This window comes from Amblyomma americanum, chromosome 11 (genome assembly GCF_052857255.1).
Source record: "Amblyomma americanum isolate KBUSLIRL-KWMA chromosome 11, ASM5285725v1, whole genome shotgun sequence".
Lineage (NCBI taxonomy): Eukaryota > Metazoa > Arthropoda > Arachnida > Ixodida > Ixodidae > Amblyomma > Amblyomma americanum.
In genome coordinates, this window is record NC_135507.1 from 85,307,907 (window position 1) to 85,330,483 (window position 22,577).

Below are 22,577 nucleotides of genomic sequence, written 5' to 3' on the forward strand. Positions count from 1 at the left end.
TCTCCGTGGCCTCCGTGGTGAGGGCGTATATTTACTACGCGAAGAGCTCGACCGCCTCTCCGCGGGCGGACTGCTTGAAACATTCTGCCCCGTGAAGTCCTTCGCGAAAGCTTTCCGCGTGGAGAACACGCTTTCATACGCTGGAGGGCGTTTTCCGTGCGCTTTCTAAGCAAAGTACTTCATTAGTGAGCTACAGGAAGTGCGATATGAGGAGATGTGCTGACAAACATTTCCAAGACGGGGCCGCTTGGGCGTCGCCATATCGTTCGCTGGTCTGTGCGCGCTCGGTCGAAGCATTCTACACCAGTTCGCAACAGCTCAAACAACAAGTGTTTTTTTGTACGGGTGATTATATATAAGGGAGGCGTGGTACGAATAGTGGCGTGCAGGCGAGGCTATTCGCGTGCGCGCGCGTCCCTACTGAAAAAAGTTGTATGACGCAATAAAGTCATACAGTATGTCATACAAATGTAATACATTTATCATACAAGTCATTAAAATTATCGTAGAAATGTAATTGAGTTTTGCAAAATCGTACATTTGTCTTACAGATGTCATCAAATATACCATACAATTGTATCACATTTGTTTGACGAAACTTGTATGAGGCGTTATTGCACCATACAACTTTTTCAGCCTGGCGGAAGGGGCTGTGCTTGCATAGAACGGAGGGCCCGTTTTGCGGCTGAGCAGCCGGGAACTTAAGCGCGTCTGTGTTCTTGTTCACGAGAAAAAAAGAACAAAAATACTTTGTCAGATATGCGGCAGGCTATTTCCGCTAGCTTGACGAGCCTTCCGTAGGCGTACGTTTCCTGTCTCGTTTGGTCTCTTCCGTTAACCTTTACCTCAGAATCGCCGGGAACGTCGAGTCCCGACTCGGAACTGTACAGCTGCGCTGTGGCTGCGCCCGCTTCACTCCGAAGCACTCACTGAAGGTTTTAAACTAACAGGTGGCAACTCTGGCGGTACTGGTAGACTGTAGAACCCATGTAACTAGCTGGAGAAGAGCCGTAAGCACAAACTGCGATCAGGAAGCAGCAAAAGGGAGTGAGCTGACCTTCTAGCCCACATAGTACGGTGCAGGACAGCTTCTTTATCATCATCAGCCTGACTACGCCCACTGCAGGGCAAAGGCTTCTGCCACGGCTCTCCAAATAACCCTGTCCTTCGCCATCCGTGGCCACTGTATCCCCGCAAACATCTTAATCTTATCCGCCCACCTAACTTCCTGCAGCGCCCTGCTACGCTTGCCTTCTCCTGGAATCCACCCTTAAAGGGGCTCTGAAACACCTTCCGAGGAGAGGACATCAACTTGTTCTATCACTGCATTGTGTTGTCATGAACACCTGAGCCAAATAATACACTTCTAATCGCAGCAGAGGACCCACGCGCAAAGGTTGGCGAGCCCTTCCCGTCGACTTTTTCATGCTCGCACCCTCCTCCGTCGCTCGCATCTGCGTATACAGGTTGAGACGTGGCTATTGGTTAGATTCTTTCAGACGACGGGCAGGTATACCATGGTCGCGGTCAATAAGGCGCGTAGCTCCGGCGGACCAGGAAGCTCTCCCCCGGAGGATGGGGCCGGCGGAAGAGCGCCGACCTTCTAGTGTGCGAAAAGTGACGAGAGGAGAGGGAAAGGCGCGAAGGCGCCGAAATTCAAATTTTGACTACAGATAACTCTGTTTCTACAAAGCGCATTAAAAAAAAATTCTTCCCGGACACTATTCGACAAGCGGCGTGCTTTCACATCCCAGGCATACCGCAACTTTATTAGAGCCCCTTTCAGAGCCCCTTTAAGGACAGCTTACCGCCTTCTTTTACTCCCATGTAGGCGTATTCGCGTATAAAGTGCAGCAGGGCGTGGCTGAAGCCCGTCAACTCATCTGTGCCCGGTACGTACTTTCGTGTCCTCGACACTTTCGGGAAGATTTGGGGTGAGGGGGTGGACGGAAGGGAGCGCGATATTTCGTAATTTCGCGCTGCCAGGCCAGTGCGAGAATTCAGTTCATATTCGCGCTAACACTTCTTGAAGGCCGTCGCATTGTAAGGGTGTAATAGAAGGCGGGTGAGAGTCGGGCTTTTGTTACTTGCGCTGTCTTTACACTTTTGTTTTTATTTCCCGCGGGGAGACCACGGGCCTCACCGCGCGTGCGTCGGCGGCGGCGTTAAAGCCTCTCAAACTTCGTCGGCGTCCTCGTTTGTCAATCTTGCGTACGCAACCCCCCCCCCCCCCCCCCCCCACACACACACACACTTTGCAGGACCTCTCCGTCGTGATCGACGTCGTGTATCCTTTGTGGGCATCCATGCATCCTCTGATGACCGCGGCGCGTTGCGCGATGCACGCGCCCCCTGTCAAAAGAAGCGCTCACAAAGAACACCGACGTCCTTCCCCGCGGCTTCCTCCGAAGCGGGGCCTAAGCGGAGCGGCACTTTGCGAGTCTGGGGAGCACATAGCGAGACGGCGGCGACCTTCTCAACGCTCCGCAAACAAGCTCTCGGCGGGTGCAGGAACGGGAGGCACGCCATTCTCGCTGTGTGTGTGTGCGTATACTGCGCAGCCCGCTCCTGTGTGGCGCGGACAGTGACCCACTTTGGGTGCTCTTTTGACTGCACCCTCCCTGACTCTCCTTGGCACGCTCCATGGGCTCTCTCGCTCCCTGCTCGTTATGCGACGCCCGCGGCCACCGCGCGTGTTGGAAGGGGGCGTGTCCTTTGGTTGGTCGGCGTTTTTCAATCGCGCGCGATACTGGACAGGATTGCCCCTGCTTGTATGTATTCCTCGGGTGTCTTTTGTACGCGTTGTACTCTCTCCGGACCTGATCGAGCGTGAGTTCGGCTTTTTCAGCGTTGATCGAAAACATTTCTCAAGCCTGCACTCTTGACGGAAGGGAGTAAAGAAGGGAGTTAGCGGTAATCTTACTCCCTTTCAAGAGCGCGAGCTCTTGCTCATCACGTTTCTCGATTTCTTGGGGTCTGCTACCACCTCCCTTCGGCGTGAAATTTTCCACGACCGAGGAATTCACCATGGCTGCTCCCATAGTAAATCGACACAGCAACCCAGTTGGTGATTGATTTCATTAGTATATCGAATTGGTGATTTATTGGTGACGTCACTGACATATCCAATTCGTGATTGATCGGTGACGTCACTTATGAATCCAAGATGTCGGCCAATAATGGTAATTAATTGACGACGTCATTAATTAATGAATGATGGCGGCCGACTTAGGGGTGTACCTCACTTCAATCTCGTTCATATCTATTCTACTAAACCAGACAGCTAACGCTCGCTACTTCAACGTCTTCCAGACGGGGGCGGCACCTTTTCTTTTTTTTGCTCCCAAATAGGCGTATTCGCGTTTAGAGAGTGGGTTTTTAGGGCTACGAATAGTGCCAAGATGACGGAGGATACAGTTGGGAGTTGCAAGTCCGCGTGGTAGTCCGAACACTCTTAACACGAATACGCCTAGCTATGTGGGAGTAAAAAAAAAAAAAGGAGTAAGTTGGGGTCCTCTGGCGCATTCCCTTTTGTGAAAGGGAATGCACTAGAGGTGCACGGTGAGCATTCTCGGACTTACAGTGGCATTTCGCCGGCAGAACACATGCCCCTGAACCGGATTTTCTAGATGCGCTGTACCAGATGCTGCACATAAGCCCGACCCACACTGCCTCCACGGTGTGCAACCTGCCTATACGGTATGCCTACTAATAACAGTTCCACGGACAAACAAACCTCACAAGAACATATCACGCAAGAATACTTCGCATTAGACTTTCGCCTCATTTTTTACGGATAGAGTCGAAGATAGTACTTCACGTCGGATGCACCGCAATGCAAGGAAACTTGGAGAAAATAACACGGTAACTGCAGTGCGCGTCATTTTTTTTATGAATGCAACGCTGTCGTGAAAATAATACGTGATGGTATCGATAACAACATTGTATAAACACTGACTCACACATGACATTAAGAGCACTACACCCCATAAATGTTCTCCAAACCTTAATGAGAGATATTGTCCGTAATATATGGCAACAACACAAGGAAAAACAATTAAATTATGCTGGGTCTCCAGTCATATCGCTATCAGTGAGAGTGAAAGTGCTGACGTACTATCGGACGAGTTTTCTCCAGGACGTGGGAAGAGCGATCTATGTCCATGGGTGTCACGCCTGCCAACGAACATCTGCTTTCACTGCTCCACATTAGAGCGTGTTAGTCCGACTATCACTTCCGCAAGTTTGGCTTTAATCAGCTGCCTAATAACGGAGCTGTCGGCTTTTCTTTCCGGGTATGCGTCATGGAGAGTTTTGGCCCCAGTAGTACGTGCAGAACAAGCTAAAAAAAAAAGTCGAGAAAGTAAACATGCCTTCAAAGATTGCAGGAAGTTAGGAAGCTGCAAGAAACAAATAGCACACAGGTTTGTACAGTGAAGTCAGCAGCAAACCCCGCACTGTAAAGGAAAGAAAATGATGTTGACATAATAATAATTGTTTTTTGGGGGGAAAGGAAATGGCGCAGTATCTGTCTCATATATCGTTGGACACCTGAACCGCGCCATCAAGAACGCTTTTCCGAAGGGATTTTATGCTGCCTTCGCGTTGCACACGGCCGCCTTACGCGCATTTTTTATTATTTTTTTTTGGTCACGAAACAAATCAGTCCTGCCTGCGAAGCGAACGAAGGCGTTGTCGCGCGGTAAACCACATTTTATTTGTACGTGCTCGATACTTCAGAAACTAAGACAAAGAAATCATTTTGCTTTATAATATAATCAACACATTCCCTTCTGCCCCAACTTACTCTTAGGAGAAAATGCAATCGTTGACTTCGATTCATGCAGGACGGAATTTTTTAAAACAAACTGACATTTCACACCTCCAGTTCCTTTCTGCAAGGAACATGTATATCATCCTCGTGTTTGACGCATGGTAAGCTGAGGTGCTTATGTGCCGCAAAAACCCATTTCAACACAACTCGTACGGAAACTGTATGTGATGTCTTATAAGATATCTTGGTACATTCTACATATAACCTTGATCTGTCGAAGAAGCGGTGCGAATGAAGTATAGTAGCATTTCGTCCGACACGTTTACACCCTTATAGTTGGGCACTCTGACCCTACAGGAACTCTGTCCGTACACGGCCCTTGCATCGTTCTGCTGCTTTGCCCCATGACCTGCACTCGCGACCTGTTGGCGCGAAGCCCAGTTAAAAAAAAAGAGAGCGCGTTTCTGCGACCTCTGGAACATTGCCGCGAGGTGCGCAAATGAGGCCTGAAACAATGGCCACTCGAAGCGCTATCTATAGCTTATAACCGCTCGGAAGCCACGTACAAGGGCATGGCGGGTCAGCTGCCACGCGACGCCCTCGTGTTGTCGCCGCCAGCGCGTGCAGGTTACGCGCTGAGATAGCGTATGCCGAAAGCGCATTTTGACACGCGAAGGCAGTTTCCAGAAATAGGCGCCAGCTGTGGTTCCCCCGCACCTCCTTTTATTTCATGGTTGCTTTCCCCCACTTGTTAGGAACCTCAGGGAGACGCAGCGTAGGGACGGCATTGTGCAGCTAAAGTTTGCCTGCCACCATTGAACACCGGTACTTCATCTACGGGGCAGAAACGTGGAGGCTAACGAGTAGGGTGCAGCTCAAGTTAAGGGCAACGCAGCGAGCCATGGAAAGGAAAATGATAGGTGTAACGTTAAGAGATCGGAAGCGGGAAGAGTGGGTGAGGGAACAAACGCGGGTTAATGACATCCTAGTGGAAATCGAGAGCAAGAAATGGGCTTGGGCATGTAGTGCGAAGGCAAGATAACCGCTGGTCCTTGAAGGTGACGGAGTGGATTCCAAGAGAAGGCGAGCGTAGCAGGGGGCGGCAGAAGGTTAGTGGGCGGATGAGATTAGGAAGTTTGCGGGCATAGGGTGGGCGCAGATGGCGAAGGACAGGGTTAGTTGGAGATACATGACAGAGGCCCTTGCGCTGCAGTGGGCGTAGTCAGGCTGATTGAGATGATTTAAATAGCCGCAGTTGAATAAAGGCACCGCGATTGAACGTCCACAGTCGGTCCCCATTGCTTGAGACTCGTCCGCTTCTGCGCTGGACTCCATCGCAAGTCATATGAATGGCTAAGGCAGAGGGCGAAGAACGGACCTGTGCCATGCACGACGTTTTCCCGAAGCGTAAGCATGCACTAGACGAGGGAAAGGGCGTCAGCGCCGGACAGAACGTCGCGCGGAGCCTTCGTCTGCGTGTGGGGGATTCGACGCTCGCACACTGTCTCACTTTGCCGGAGAAAAAGGGCCAGAACAGGGATTTGTGGCTGTTATAATTCTGGGAATTTTTGTCTGCGGCACGGAACACGTCTCGTGGTTGCACCACGTCGTGTTGGCAGCGAAGATTCCAGCAGTGTACACACAGGTGGCTCCATGTTATTGGCATACAACCAACGATTACTCCGCGAGTGTGAGTGCAAGGTAGAGCTTTTTCCTTGTCCTAAATGGTTTTTTTTTCCCTGGGCGGATACTGTCCATCAGGCAGCTTCAGCTTTATTGAATGTGGTGATGGCCCCGGGTTCGAACCACGGACCAGGACGAATTTTTCTTTTTTAACTGCGAAGTTTCTGAGAAAGCTGTGTAGCTTTCCTTTCTAGCCGTATGGCTGCGCTTGGGTGGATGCCAGTGAGTAATTACTCCCTTATTAAAACGGTGCCAATAGAACGATGCCAATAAAACGGTACCACCAACAGAAAAGTACCAACAGAAAGCGCGCTGACCGATTTCGTGGTGCCCACCGTGGTGGCTCAGTGGTTATGGCACCCGGCTGCTGACCCGAAAGACGCGGGTTCGATCTCGGCCGCGCCGGTCGAATTTCCATGGAGGAGAAATGCTCGAGGCCCGCGTGCTGTGCGATGTCAGTGCACGCTGAAGAACACCAGGTATTCGAAATTTGCAGAGCCCTTCATTACGGCGTCTTTCATAGCCTGAGTCGATTTGGTACGTTAAACCACCACAAACAAAAACCCAAACCGATTTCATGGGGGAGTACCCGTACACACTGACAGTATATAGTACCGTTCAAATTCCCCAACTGCCTTGATAGCTGCTATGACTGTTGGGCTTCCGATTCACCGACTGCGTGCGTGGGCGAACTGGGAAACAAGAGAGTTTGGGAGCCTCGTGTTAGTCCGCCTCGACCGCTCACTCGAGTTACGCAGGGAGCATCACGCGTCGTTCACGTGAACCGCCCGTGCACTCGACAGCAGAGCGCGTGCATTTCGAGGTGCCCCGCCCTTTTCGCTGTCGCGCTCTGCCACCACCCTTACAAAAACTTCTTTACACGCTCTATAGATTTTCCATAGATTTCTCTCTATAGACTCTCATAGACAAACCGTACAGAACAATCTATAGCCAATACAAATCCTATATACACTCTATATACAATCTGTAGATTTGTGGACATACACTTTTAGTAGACTTTTGTCTATATACTATGAATAGACGAAAAGAAATATCTATAGGAAGGCAATAGTCTTTAAGAAGTCTATAGACTGTCTATAGACCATTTTTGTAAGGGTCTAGCGTGTCTATGGCAGTCCTGTTCTCGCTTCAGGGCGCAGATGATCGGTGGTCGCGGCGTTCGGGTAACGAGCCCAGGTGGGGGTGGTAATGGTTTTTTATATTAAAATAATAGTAAAAAGGAAGGAAAAGATTTTTGCCAGCCCCGGCATCTGCCATCGGTACTGAAGCACCTGAGCTGGGGCAGCGGAAATAAAGGATAGCAGGCAGAATGGAGAAATGAAATGAAAGAGGTGAGGGGACAGGAAGAGAGGATAGGGGGAGAAGTAATATGTACAAACTATTTACACAATAAGAAATATGTCCAGGTTGTGCGCGTGATTAGTTCCGTTTAGAGGAATTAAATCACACACGCGCACAGCACTGTGTTGGCTACTACTGGAGTGGGGCGTCCAGTTATTAAGCGTTCAAGGTAGAACTCGCGGAGCGTTCGGTCACTGCGTGTAACTACCTGGGACTCGGCTTGAAATTCCGGCCGTGTTTCAGTGGGGGGACTAAACCCGAACAGACGCCCCTGTGTTGCGCGATGTCGGTGTGCACGTTGAAGAACTCCAGAATGGTCGGAATTAATGTGGAGCCCTCGATTACGGAGCGTTTTTCTCTTTTTTCATTCTCGCGAATTCCCTCACGGCGTGGTTTGAAGTGTACTCCCCGATAAGTGGAACCGTTCGCCTTTCCTTTCCAAGAGAATTTTTTTGGAAGTTGATTATAAAGATAAACCACCAGAAAACGAAAGTAAAAACAGCGTTTATATTACACGAGGTTTCGGCCGGAGGACCAGCTTCTTTGCAAGTTTGGTACGCAGTTTTTTTGAAGAGGCCCCTTTTAAGCTTCGCGTCATTCCTGTATATCAGTAGGGGAATGACGTCAAGCACCAGTTCTAAAATATAGATTTTTTGTTTATTTTTCGTTGTGGCTCGTTTCCACTCGGAAATGATATCCCACGGTGCATTGAGAAAGGCCTGTGTTGGCGAATGTTGTTTATACAGCAGTCCGATATCGGCGTGCCGTTTTTATTCGCTGATCGACAAGTCTACCGATGCACTCATTAATCGCCGCCTGCTCACGGCTTTATCTGTCTCCATTTCCCCGACCCGTGCGCTTTCTCTGTTCGCATGCATGCCCTGTGCGTCGCGTTGTGACAGTTCTGGCGTAAACGCGACCGACGTTCGGGCGCGCGCTGCGTACTGCTGGGCGCATCTATAGTCGTGCGCCTATGTAATTCGCCGTGCGGGCTCGTAAACCGGCGCGATTTCCGCAATGAGCGACGCGCGATTGCGCGTTGCGCAATGGGGGAGATTCCGCAGAGTGTTTCGCCGTGACTCTGTACAGCGCTTGTACTGGTACGTTGCCACGCCTGGACGTATACAGACGCCGCCGTGTTGGTGGCGACATCGTGCGCAGCCCTGTCGCTGATTGCAGTCGTCGCTAATTGTATGAACGCCGGATCGGTGCGCAATTTGGCACCCCGCCCTTCTACCTGTAAACACAGTCGCCTGGCCCTATAGCTGTGTTATGGCGGGCGCAGTTTATTAGCGCAAAGGAAACTCCTTGGTCTCGACTCGCCTCATCTTCGGCCTTCGTACCCTGTGCATGAGACAGCTGCCATTGAGTGCATGGGTTGGAATTGTGCGCTCGCGTACAGTCGAGGGCTCGGGAATTTTTTCCACCCGCCACACTTCGTGGGGCACGTGACGCGGACCTTTTCGCGTTCTCCGAGTCGATGTGCGCGGAAGTGGCACGCATACAGACGGAGTCAAAAGTTTATGGGACGGAATATTTGTCAGAAAGCTTATCTTCGTCGCTGTCCCTGCACTGAGCCTGAATACAAGTGTGCGAATCACACGGTGCGCGATCAAATCTGGAGCAGCCATCTCTGGATGCGAATGAATTGAAAATTGGTTGAGGTTTAACGTATAGTTAACACGAAGTGCACGTGCGAAATCATGCGTTCATTCATCAATGAGAGGGCACACTTAGGCTCCGCCTTAAGGGTATGAGATGATAACTTTAGTGGGTAAATGCCCATCATACGCAGAATTGGTTATTCTCTGCTTAACACTCACAGAGTCCCGTTACCATGCCAGCGCAGTGGCGCAGCGGTTAAGAGATAAACCACTGCACTGGCAGGTGGCTGTTTCTATCACAGCCACCGGCAGGGGCTGTCTGAGCCATGTTGCTCTTTCTGAGCAACAACGAGGTATACGTGCGGTGAACGTACACGGTGACATTATTCTTTTTTTTTGTTTTTTGAAGCGATGTTTATTGCCTCAGGGCATAAAAACTATGAAGTGAGAGATGAGTAAGATGCCTAAATAAATGAAAAAAGGTGGGCTGATCTTATGAAATCAAGAAGTGAACGATGATATGGACCCTGTGTCCAGGCAATATACGAATCCGGATTGTCCGGTGAGAAACCAACCGCCGCCAGGTGCCGAATTCTCGTCGGCTTCAGCGCCGGGCAGTCCCACAACAGACGGTGGATATCCGCCTCACAGTCTCTGTTCTTGCAGACTGGACACGCGGAGTTTGTGACCATATAAGTGCTTTCGCACAGGTTTTTCTCCATTGCGGGTTGCATGGAGTTTTTTGACGGCGGAAGTATACAGCCTGCGTCACCCTTGTGTCAGAGCGCTTTAGTGGCGCACTGCCCCGCTAAGGAAGCGACACCTGTCCACAGCTGATTGGTTATTGAAGGAAAGCTTGCGCGGAAGTATAGGAGACACGTAGACCTAACAGTCACGGGGACGCTACCGCTGTACCGGGAAATGATGCATCGACTGCTGTCTAAAATTAGTTGCTATAAGAGAGTTTTACCATCCCCGGATGGCAAACGCGGTAACTAATAGGGTAACTGCTACCGTACGGCAGATGTGACTGTAGTCGGATGAAACCCAAGAGCGAAGCGGCGAATGCCCCTCAAAGGAGGCTTCCAGTCAGTGGCGTCGGCCAATTTTCATGACGCCGCGGTTAAACCGATCAGGACATGGTTTTTCCCCATTCGTCTGCCACCCCGTGCGATTTCATAGCTAGCAGGTCCAAGGTGATTGGTCAAGAGGGAGGGGAGAATCGGTGAACGCGATTCGCTGACCGGCCTCCTTTTAGGGCCATTCGCCGCTTTGTTCTTGAGTTGTACATAACTACGGGCAATCCGCCAATAGTAGCAACAGCAACGCGCTGCCGTACTTGCGCGTACGGCTGTGCTGAAGCACTCCATTGTCGGCTATTGTCGGAGCGCTCCACGCAGGTGTGGCGCTGACTGTATACGTTCCGCACTTCAGAATAGGGGGCCGGCGCTGCGATTCGCGTTTGTCGCAGCATTCCCGGAGTGTTTTGCGGCCACTTGGGCAATAATTGCGAAGCAACGCCCCCTTCGCCCGCGATGCTGGGACCCCACCTGCGTCTTATCTGCGGGTCGCTCCGTGTGTGCATTCTCCGGGTCGCCCTCGTTATCCTGCGGGGTTTTACTTTTCTCCGGAGTCGCCCCGGTTCCTCTGCACCCCCGACGCGTAGGCGGCGGTCGCTATCGGCTGGGGACATTGTCTCCAGCTCGGCGAGCAGCTGAAGAAGATAGGCGCGGTCCCCTTATCTCCCTGCTGCGGGCCTGGCATTCCGACCCTCCTCCCCTCGCCATTGTCTCTGCCCGGTTTCGTTTGCCTTTGGCAGAGGAAGAAAGAGCGTGCAACCCGCGTTCAAGGTGACCCTGTTCTCCTCTCCTGCTCGTTCTGTCGGCCTGTCGCCCTCAGTGTCTTTTCTTTGAATGGACGTTCCCTCATTCCCAGACCATGGTTGCGCCGTTTGATGGACTACGTGTGAGATGTCCTGCTTGGTCTTATTCTTGCGCTCCCTGCTTGGGCTTTCGCTCGGGGCTGAGGGCAAAAAAATTATGAGATCACTGCGGCACCCGCATTGGAGGAATGCGTAAGCATTGACGCCTCCTCGCCCCTCTTTGCCTCTCTTTACTCAACTTCAAATTTCGATTTCGCGCCGCGCTTTAGCTCCGCCCACTTCCGGTGTTTTCAAATTTGGCGCCACTTTTGGTCCGGCCCCCGCCCGCTTTTTGGACATTTTTTGCTCTAATTAATTGACTAATTACGCCACATGCACCTCATGATTTCCCCTGCGATATTTTTGGATGCTCTAATGCAACCATTCTTTTTCTTATAACTCAATTCGTTCAAACGTTATTGTGATGACACGAAACCGCAAACATAGCCACTCGGCTACTGATCCGGAGCACCCGAGTTCGAACCCTACCACGGCGGCTGCGTCTTTATGGAAGCAAAACGCAAAGGCACCCGTGTGCTGTGCGACGTCAGTGCACGTTAAAGATCCCCAGGTGGTCGAAATTATTCCGGAGCCCTCCACTACGGAACCTCTTTCTTCCTTTCTTCTTTCACTCCCTCCTTTATCCGTTCCCTTGCGGCGCGATTCAGGTGTCCGCCGATATTATGAGACAGATACTGCGCCATTTCCTTCCCCCCAAAACCAATTATTATTATTATTAGCCATACAATGCTTAGGCATTTGTAGTTTATGGCGAGATAGAGAAAGTAAACATTTACTATGTAAAAGGCGACCGGGTCAGATTGTGGGTGGGGTCCTCAGTCAAAAACTCCAGTGGCTTCACCTGCCCACCATGTCTGGTGGCAGCCCGTATATTCGTGAGAGGCTGCTCGGGGAAAGCAACCTGGGCCGCAATCCAACCCAAGCAAGCCCGGTCCCGCCGATGGCAACACCTGCCATAGCACCTGCCCTGCGCAACTGCCCACCGGGTGGCTTACTTGTCAAGGTGTAGCCGGTGGTGACCAGGAGAGAACCTGGGCCGCTAATTAGGTGGCACCGCCCCTATGTGCACTGAGCTAAGCGGAATGAGCAGCAGCGGTTAGGAGGCGAGCGTGATTCGAGTGATGCTTGCGCAGTAGCTAAACGGAAGAACAATTTGAATGGTAATTAGGTGGTAGCCTTGTACATCCTAGTAAGTCATAGCTCCAACAGACAATTGACGTCATGCTAGCGCGCATGCCCGCATTTAGCCTAATTACGCAAATGGCCATTTTACGCGACAGCGCACGCAGCTCGTCCGGTCGAAAAGCCGTCGGCGTAGTCGGCACCGCGCGTCGGAAGTAATCGGGGGCTGCGTAAAAAAAGAAATCGTATCATGCCAACCGTTCGCCGCAGGTTGTTCCGGGTGGTGTCATACGATTCAGCGTTTCGTGCAGCATAAAGTTACTAGTTAAGTTAGACCCTAGCTCGCGGCAGGGATTCGAACCGGCGACCTATAATCGGCGGCTGCGTAAAAACTGTATCATGGTAATTTGTGGTTCTAGTGATTGATGATTGATCGGTGTGTGATGGGTGATGACGAGTTAATGAAGCCATTCTAATTAATTGATTAATAAAGAGATGAAAAACTGTAAAAAAACGGGGCTCAAGCGTGTCAAAATGCTCAGAATGAAGAGCCAATGCTTGTTGATGCTAATGGAATATTTAGAGTGTGTAATTGATCAATTGAATGAAACATTTGAAAAAAGAAAATGCGCTCAGAGGTGTCAAGCTGCCCAGAATGCAAAGCGCAACCCACTACGGCAGAGCTTGCCCGTATTCACAAACGGATCTTATACTTATCTTTTTCCTTCCACCACTTAACAGCGCCAAAACGTGTTTCAGAATCCAAACCTGTACTTAAACCGAACGTTTTCGCGATCTTAAGGGTAAGGGCGCATTTTTTTTTTTCATGCAGACCATGCTTTCTGAGCTCTCTCCGTTTCGCTGCACACGTCGTATAGATATCGCGCGGCCTTTTTAGTTGATTGTCTCCGTGTTGCGTGGGTTCTGCTGCGTCTGCACTCGTTGTGCCGTGATATCGTCGGGGAATCGGGCTGGGCCAACCTGGCTCGAAGGAGCAGCTGTCATCTACCCGGAGGTCTCCTCCCCCTGTTGCGTTGCAGCGCCTTTCGAGTCCGATCAGGCTGCGGCGGTGGAAGAGGCGGTCGTTCGCTCGACCCGCATCCGGGTGTCCGGTTGTTTATCGCGGTCTTCAAGCAGGCACGGTTTTCCCCCGAGGCCCAAATCCGCCCATTGCTGCGCGCTACTGACGCGTGCCGACTTAGCCCGGGAGAAAGGGAGCGGGAAAAATGAAAAAAAAAATAAGATACGTCATAAGGAAAACGATAGACGTCTACTCTTCCCGGCAGATCGATAGTATAGGTGTGACCCTCTTCTGGAAAGCTTTAGCAGACCGTCACCGATCACCGCTACATCGGCAGCCGCGGCCAATGGCGCATACGCTTTTGGCCGCTCGAGTACACAAGCGAAACTCAATTGCTTGGGCTAGTTGATTCACGCTTGAGGATGTAAGGAACACGGCGCGATGAACGAGGACAAAGGTCCTGTCCTGCGCGCTCTTTCTACTTTTATCCGCACTCGTCGCGCCGTTTTCACTGCATCTTCAGTCAGTACACGGTCACGGTTTGCTAAAACTCACAAGGTGTGTCTTCGAGTACTGTTAGAGAAAGTATTTCTTTTTTAATTGATTACTTTCGACATCGTGCCACACATTTGCGCTGTTGTAGATGTCGTTGGACCCCGTGCGCACACGTTGCAGATCAGCTAAGGCGTGTTGGCAACCACCGTGCAGGTTATAAGTAAGATTTAGTACAGTTAACTTTGTAGCTGATACTGTTAGGCACCTGGTTGCGATTAGGTGCGCATCTCTTCATGAGCAATTGCCGTGTAAGCGTCTAGCAATTTTTGAACAAATTTTGCCCGCGCACGCCAACAAAATTCAAATTTAAACACCTTTGTTGCCTGGATAGCTCGAGGCCGCAGAGGATTAAGGGAGGGGGGATAATGGGGGGATTAATAGCGTCTGGCTGTTGCCACCCGCGCGGCTTAATCCAGTCTCCTGAATATTTTAACCCTGCTTCACTGGTATTTCGTTGTAAGTTTTGTGTTGTAGTCTGATCTCTAGACGGCCGTTCCCGCGTCCTCGTGTTCAGTAGCCGGACGCCGTAACCACTGATCGACCGAAGAAGGTATAACTTGGCGTCGCTCGCTCTGTTTCGGCGGGAAAAGTGAAACAAAATGATAGGTAGCCAACTAAAGAGAGCAGCAGCGCATCTTCGGTGCCAGCCGCGGGAACGTCGACGAAACGTAGCGTTGCTCATGTCACGCTGCGTCGCCGTACGCAAAGAAAGCACACAGCACCCATATGACACCGTATAGGGGAATCGCAGCAAGGTACACACAACGCACCGCTCACGCTATCGCGTGTTTGACGCTTGCGCGCGAGCTTGAGGGAGCTCGTCAAGATATCGGCGCGAGATTCTCTTTTTTTTCCCTGCGACCAGGGACAAGGTGCTATAAAAGTAATACCGTCTGCGAGAACGGAGCGCTTCCCGTTCACTTTATGGGACATTTATCTGCTTGCGGTGCCCCAAGTCGCTCAAGGAGCGGCGTCACCTTCACACTTTGTCGGGGGTCAAAGCACGTGCGTTCGAGCGTTACTGGGGGGTGATGAGTTCTGTCGGCGCCACCAGATGGCCCTCAGTCAGTGCTGAAGACGACCTCTTGGGCTCGTGCTGTGGCCCAGACATGTACTTCCGGATCAGATGGGGTCAGCAGGGTCTCGCACTTTTACGAGCGTATGCAGGCTTCTGGGGTTCTTTTTCGGGCGGTGTATGTCTGCGGGGCAGTTCCAAAAGATGTGTTCCATCGTGGCTCTCTGGCCACATTTTGAACAATCGGATTCGATCGTCTGGATGGAGGATTGCTTTCCGTTTCCGTGTACTAAAAATTGCTGGTTTTTGGGGAAAGGAAATGGCGCAGCGTCTGTCTCACATATCTCGGTGAACACCTGAACCACGCCGTAATAATAATAATAATAATTGGTTTTTTGGGGAAAGGAAATGGCGCAGTATCTGTCTCATATATCGTTGGACACCTGAACCGCGCCGTAAGGGAAGGGATAAAGGAGGGAGTGAAAGAAGAAAGGAAGAGATAGGGGCCGTAGTGGAGGGCTCCGGAATAATCTCGACCACTTGGGGATCTTTAACGTGCACTGACATAACACAGCACACGGGCGCCTTCGCGTTTTTCCTCCATAAAAACGCAGCCGCCGCGGTCGGGTTCGAACCCGGGAACTCCGGATCAGTAGTCGAGCGCCCTAACCACTGAGCCACCGACCGCGCCGTGAGGGAAGGGACAAATGAGGGAGTGAAAGAAGAAAGGAAGAAAGAGGTGCCGTACTGGAGGGCTCCGGAATAATTTCGACCACATGGGGATCTTTAACGTGCACTGACATCGCACAGCACACGGGCCCCTTTTGCGTTCCGCCTACATCGAAACCAAGCCGCCGCGGTCGGGTTCGATCCCGGGCACTGTATACCTAGTGGGTGTACACCATATCACTGCTGTATGTACGTTCAGTCCAGCAGGGAAGGCGTATGTATACCTTGGACAAATAATACGCGCTATGCGTCCAACGCGGTTTGGCCCAGCGATAAGACGTCCGTTCGATTCTTTTCTGTCCGTCCAAATAAAGATATCACGGTCGCCTGTGGCCTGTCGTCCGAAGGAAGGACTAAAACGAAATGTCTAAAGCATCTAATGCGCGTCCAACGGGTTTGTTTGTTTGCTGTCGCACTAAAAAAAAAAAAGTGTTGGCAGGGATTCCAATGCCGCGGGAATCATATCTGTAGATTTCTCTGGCGCTGCATTTGCGAGGTCGCTCCGAAGCTGCACTGTTTATCGCGGGATCAGGTGTTCCGATTGAGTGTGTACACAACAAGACGGGGTTGCATCCACGGCATTCCGATGGCTTTTGTTTGTCCGCGTGTATGGAAAGATATGTGTGCCAAGAACGTTTTGTGAAATACGAGGTATGCTTTGTGAAGCACTGTTTTTTTTTCTACTTTTCTTTGGAGAGAATAAAACACTTTGGATTTCATTGCATAGTGAAGAGCAGCGGCCGAGCTCTGTTTTGGTAAAAAGGGGGAGAGGAATGAGAAGGAAAGAAAGAAAGAAAAAAGAAGCGAACAGAGTCGTCGTGTCTCGGTGCTCAAGGCTGTGTTCCGTTTATGCCTGTTGATATTCATCTTTTTTAGCTTTCGTTCAGTTATTCACCTTTTCCCTGTCGAAGCCGAGAAATAGGTCGACCAGCCGTCGCCACTGTGTGCTGTTTTCGAAGGAGAACTCGAGTGGTTCCCACATGGTTCCCACAGTCTGTTCTCGGGGGTTGCGGTTACCCCACAGACGGCTGTCAGTATGCAGAGCTCTGCGTCACGTGAAGCGTTGCTTAGCTGTCCCCAGCTGCGTGTCTTCCGCCGCTATAAATACGGATGCTTTGTTCTGGCTGTCACCCCTCCTTCAGCTGAGCGTGTGGGAACGGAGACACGAACCTCGCGGGGTGGGTGACGAGCTGCTCCCCAGGAGATATCTTTGTGTTGGCTGGACAGAGTATACTTGGCCTATCGCCGCTGTGACTACACGCGACTGAACCGCAGCTGTGGCCTAGTGGTGTGAGCCTCCACCTCGCTTTCGGAAAGTGCGGTGTTCGATCCCCTGCTGCGGCTCCTTTGGGGTGAAATGCTTGCGAGAATGCGCTTTTGACTGCATCGCGTGCAGACCAAGCACAGTAGCCATGGTGATTCCTTGGCCAAGCTGCCGTTTCGTCATTACAACTAAACCAAATCAAATCACATCGTCGTCAGTACTGTTTCCACCCGCCTGTCGCTCAGCGTCATGTCTGTCCCTTCTTTGCCCTTGCTCTTTTAGCGCTTGCGAAAAGTGACAAACTTGCTTCAACTAGCCCGATCCGCCACTCTTCTGAGCATTTGTACTGCTCTGCATCGGGCACAGGTTCGACGCCTAGCTGGCCCAGTGGAATGAAGCGATTCCTTTTCTTTCGAATCCGTAGTCTGTTCTCGTCACTGCCGTGTTGAGTGCTAGGTCCCAGCTATAGCGGCGTGTCCTCGTTCGACCCTTGTATAGCATAGAAGTGGAAGATACAAACTGAACTGTATACAGTCGTCGGATTACGCGTACCCATGGTCGCCCCAGTTCCTTTCTGTTGCTCGCTACGTTCAGAAACGTCCGAGTGTGGAAACGGCGGCTCCCTGTACGACGCCACTATAGCGACCAAAATTAACTTTAACTAATCCGAAACCCTGCACTTGAGCGTCTTCACAGTTGAACCGTGCGGGATTATACTTGCTCCGATGGTGGTGTCAAGGGTCAGTTCGATCGTAAATTGTCATTTATCCCTTCGTTTCAGCATGCCTGCTGGGCATTTGTGTAGGTATACATATGCATATGATGCGTATTGTTTGTGTGAAACTGTGTAGAAGGGTACGCATTGCTGAAAACCAGGGACACAAACAGGGTGCGGTGACCCCACGTATATACGCAGGACAGGCACTGCTCTACCGACCGGTTGGAGTTCTTGTGTACAGTGTACAGTCTACCATATAGCAGTAGATCTTTACCCTATCTCATGTGTCCCGGTTAACCTCTCTCTGGCGACGTTTCGAACACGTTTGATGAGCTCTGTGGTAGAGTTGTTCTCGTACAGCGAACGCTCCCCTGAGACGAACTGTCCATTGACCTCTCTCTCTGTCCCCCATCTGCGCAGAGGAACAGCGGATCGTCCGTGGGCTCTGACCAGCAGCAGCCGCGGCCGGCCTCCCCGCCGTCGCAGCCCCCCGCGGCGTCTTCGGGCGTGTCTCTGCCGGCGGGCGCCCCCGCGGCTCGCCTCTGCCACCTGGTGCGGCGGCCCGACTTCGACGGCTACGGCTTCAACCTGCACGCCGACAAGCAGCGCCGGCTGCAGTACGTGGGCGCCGTGGACCCCGGGAGCCCCGCCGAGGCGGCCGGACTGCGCGCCAACGACACCATCGTCGAGGTATGTATATATGCCGAAGGCAGTTAGTATAGTTCCCTTTGCCGGGATTGGTTAGGATCCGAATGAAGAGCTGGGCTATGGTTGAAATTCATTCGTGGTCTTCGCCGTAAAAAAGGACAGAGAACAAGTTTCATGCGAGCTTGTCTTCCTTTTGCTTGCCTCCTTCGCGCCGAAAGACACGTCTTATTGGGTTCTAGTTCCTCCATCTGGAATATTTGCACAACGCGTATTCACCAACTTTCCCACCAGTCAGTCATTCGGCGCTCTCAAAGAGCACGCGAAAATTACTCGGAGTACCCGCAGACGTGGCGATCATGCAGCGTCATCTGCGGCCCACGGTTGCCCAGCGCGTGCGTCTCGACGGGGTCGCTGGCGTGTGTGTACCAGCGACGCGCCTCGCAGGTGAACGGCGTGAACGTGGAGGGCGCCAACCACCGGGACATCGTGGAGCGCATCAAGGCGGTGCCCAACGAGACGCGGCTGCTGGTGGTGGACGACGGCTCGGCCGCCTGGTACAAGGAGCACGGCATCGCCATCCGCGGGGACCTGCCCAACGTCATCCAGCTGAGCAGCGTCAAGGCGGCCGCCAGGCGCGCCAGCAAGGGACAGCAGCAGGCCATAGCCGCGACCGCGGAGACCACCTCCTCCTCTGCCCCGCCGCCGCCCCCGAGCGTGAGTGGCGATGCTTTCTTTCCCTCACACCTGTGGGTGTCTGTTGTGAGGCGCCGCATGCGATGTCGCGTACAGGTCTTCTGCGGGACGCGCGAAATGCGATCTGGAGTCCATAGGCGTGCGCAGAGGGGTTGCAAGTAGACACGGGAAAGAGGGGTGCAAATTTTGCGCCATATTGTTCACTGCTACCCAGAAGACATGAACGAGGCTACCATGAACCATGTTTAGGCCATCGTGGTGTAGGCATCCGCTAATTTTTTTTTCTTGTCGGAGTACGCGAATTCACGATGTTCTTGCTCTTGCGTAGCGTCTGAGCACCACTGCGAAAGTGTCTGTCGGTTCGACCCATCGTCGCGTTGGATTCGAACGCGGCACGGTCAGCTCCCGTGCTCGGCCGCTGGCTTGTTTCTGGGGTTGTTTGTGCCCCTGTTGTCGAGCTCGTCTTTCAGCGGCGTCGATGGTGCACCCTTCTGCAGAGACTATAGCTGCTAGCGTGGCGTGCCTTTGCCATTTTAAGGTTTCGTTGAGCTGGTGCTCTGCTGCCCCCCCCCCCCCCCCCCAAAAAAAAAAAAAAAAGTCTGCATTCAGCGCCTCTTCTCTGCCATGATGTCGCCTCGGCGACGACGCCGAGAGGGATGTTTGCTGACTTTTGCACACCTATTCGCGCGTCAGGTGTGTGCATTTTCGGATGAAAGACTGGGCAGCCGTCGGCCGTCTACGGTCTTTACGCCGCGAAGACGACACGGTGTGAGCTCGATGGAAGCGCTGCCGTCGTTGCGGCTCCTTCTTGCCCGTGTCGTCAAGAGGGCGCTGTCGTCCGACGGTCTCGATGCTGACGCAGTAGGGCCCGCTGTGCAATTGCTAGCGCATGCGCCACTTATTTCTTCGCTGAAGAGCTGCGCATGCGCTTTGAGGACGCACGGTCGATGCGGTTTTAGTTGTGTATTGCTACAGTCCACCGCAGTTGGTGAGTCCGGCGTGTACGGAGGTGTCCGCCAGGGTGGACAAACGAGGCGCAGGTCGCCCAGAGGTAGGGACTAACGGGTTCCATTCCGGAACGCTCCATCCTTGCTGCGTTGTAGTCATTTATTTACCCGCTTCCGTTTCCCTCCTTTCCTTTTCCCCCTCCTCCTCTTCCTTCCTACCCATCCGGAGACCAACTGGGTGCATAAGGAAGTGGAATGGAGTCGGCTACCTGTATCCCAGCCATACTGTGCCTGCTCTGGCCTGGTCATGTGGTCAGCTCGTACGCATTGGCCGCGCATTTATTGCGAGGTTGTTTATATCTACGCGGGGGCGAGTACCTCGTCACAGAACGACAAAAAATCAATTGGAGGGGACTCTTAAGCTACGCGTTATAATCTGGTATGAACCCTCAGAGAGAATATGGCCTGCGGGCACGGGTGTCCCATACGCGGTTACCACCAGTACGTCGGTGAGTACTTTATGTGTGTCACTATTTGACAACCTGCTTCGTGTATACTTGTTCGCTCATTCACGCACGAACCGGCAGTTGACAAGCACAGCCCTCCTACACCATCTACCAGAAACTGGGAGGAGGAGGGAGGTATTCACGATACTCTTTTCAGGCTTGAGAATAGTTACCGAATATAAACAAAACTGGTCGTCGATGTACTTTCCAATGCGACGGTTATGCAGACGCATATTAGTATATTTCGATTTTCTAGCTCTATCCGTCATAGCGAGAATGTTTTCAGTCCTCTATATGTTGCCTTCGAAAACGTTTAACAAGCTGCGACTGTAGTACACCAACAGAGGCACGTTGTATTTATGTCTGTGCAGAAGCGGGCGGCCTCTTTTATTAATGCGCAAGCATTAGATGGCTCACTTTCCAGGTCATATCCGCAAAAAAGTGTACGCAAGAAACGGTGCCATGCGACGTCACGAGCAGACGAGTCATGGGACGAATATGATGACGTCACGTAATTAATGCTAATTAATATAATTATACAACGCTAAGTCTAATTAGTATAATTAGTGATGACATCATGTGAGTGTGACGTCATACAGATCACGTGACAGCGATGTATTGTGCCATCAAACCTAGTCACGTGACGATGCTGTAATACGTCATCTACACCTACTCACGTGACAACGATGTAATTTCTCGTCATACCAGGCCTCGATCCTTCCACCCCCATTTCAAGATCCATATGGATCCCACATTACTACACATGCGCGCATGACGCATTACAGAGAGTGCCCACAACCCGGTCCACATTAGCGACATTCGGATTGCCCAACAGGTAAACGCGCCAGTTCTCATGTGTGACATACTGCAAAGATCATGCAACGACACATGCCTTTGACTCTCGAGATGATGGCGATGGTGATGATGCTAACAGTGTATCCTTATGAGCCCGGGGAAGTCTGATATACCGCTACCAAATTAAATGTTTCCAGAATATTGATTAAATATTGCACATTACCCAGCAACCGACGACAAATATTGTGCGGGAAAATAGGAATACCTGCAGCTATTAATTAAGGATGATGATGTTGACATTCCTGGGAGGTCAAAACCCTCCTCCGTTTCCGCCACTTCCTTCCAGGTGGCGATGGTAATGGTTTAGAAATCCTGGAAATTCTCCGATGACTCGGTGAACCCGCGGCATTTTGAGAGAAAGGGCTAGATTACGTCTTCAAACACTGTGCCAACTATTTAAATCACACGGGGCAAAACAACTGGCCTAGAGTGGGCAGCGTGAACCGCTCTCTCTCTAGAGCACCATGGCTCTCCGCTCAAATTTCCCCGCAACGAAATCTTTTCCCAAGCCCTCCACTCTGGGGGGAAAAAAATACCGCCAAGTACTCATACGCCTCAACAGAATTCTGGGTACCATTTCGTCAACAAGTCTGAGACAAGCTGCTTTAAGTCAATCACTTGTTTTCCTTCAAAACTGAACTAATCAATGGTACGCCAGCATCCCCGACGTTTTTTTACCCACGAGCACCGCGCGAGCATTCTGCGAAGCCGTTTAATGTGACCGATGGCTCTCTGCAAAATAGTTAAAGGAAAGATAACGTGTAGTGCCTGGTCGTCTGCAAGGCAGGCCGCCAACTACCGATCCCATACGAGAAAAGAAAAGAAAGAGAATAATTACAAACCTACAAACAAAAATCGCACACTAAAAACAGAAGCGAACAACAGTCAAAGTTTGAAACAGCGACCCAGCAGCACAGCGCGAGCATGTAATCAGTTCCATTCACACATCTTCATTAAAAGAAAGGAAAAGGAGTCAGCTACCACATCACCATACATTCATTATAGTTTTGCATTTTTTCGCCGCTGCAACACCGCTATGCTGGTGCGTTCGCCTCGTGTTGCGGTGTTTCGGCATAATAAGCGAATTTCCGAGAAGGGAACAAGGAACCGGATACCAAAGAGAGGTTATTCGGAAGGAC

General features: G+C 51.5%; 1 protein-coding gene across 2 annotated transcripts in view; it reads left to right on the forward strand.

Moving 5' to 3' along the window:
• The window catches only part of LOC144109967 (membrane-associated guanylate kinase, WW and PDZ domain-containing protein 3-like), a 129,602-nt gene that overhangs the window by 66,616 nt on the left and 40,409 nt on the right, over positions 1-22,577 (forward strand). For both annotated transcript variants that reach the window (XM_077642770.1, XM_077642771.1), the window contains exons 2-3: positions 18,210-18,479; positions 18,882-19,151. In XM_077642770.1, coding sequence (XP_077498896.1) covers positions 18,210-18,479; positions 18,882-19,151 — 540 coding nt within the window. The remainder of the gene's footprint in view (positions 1-18,209; positions 18,480-18,881; positions 19,152-22,577) is intronic.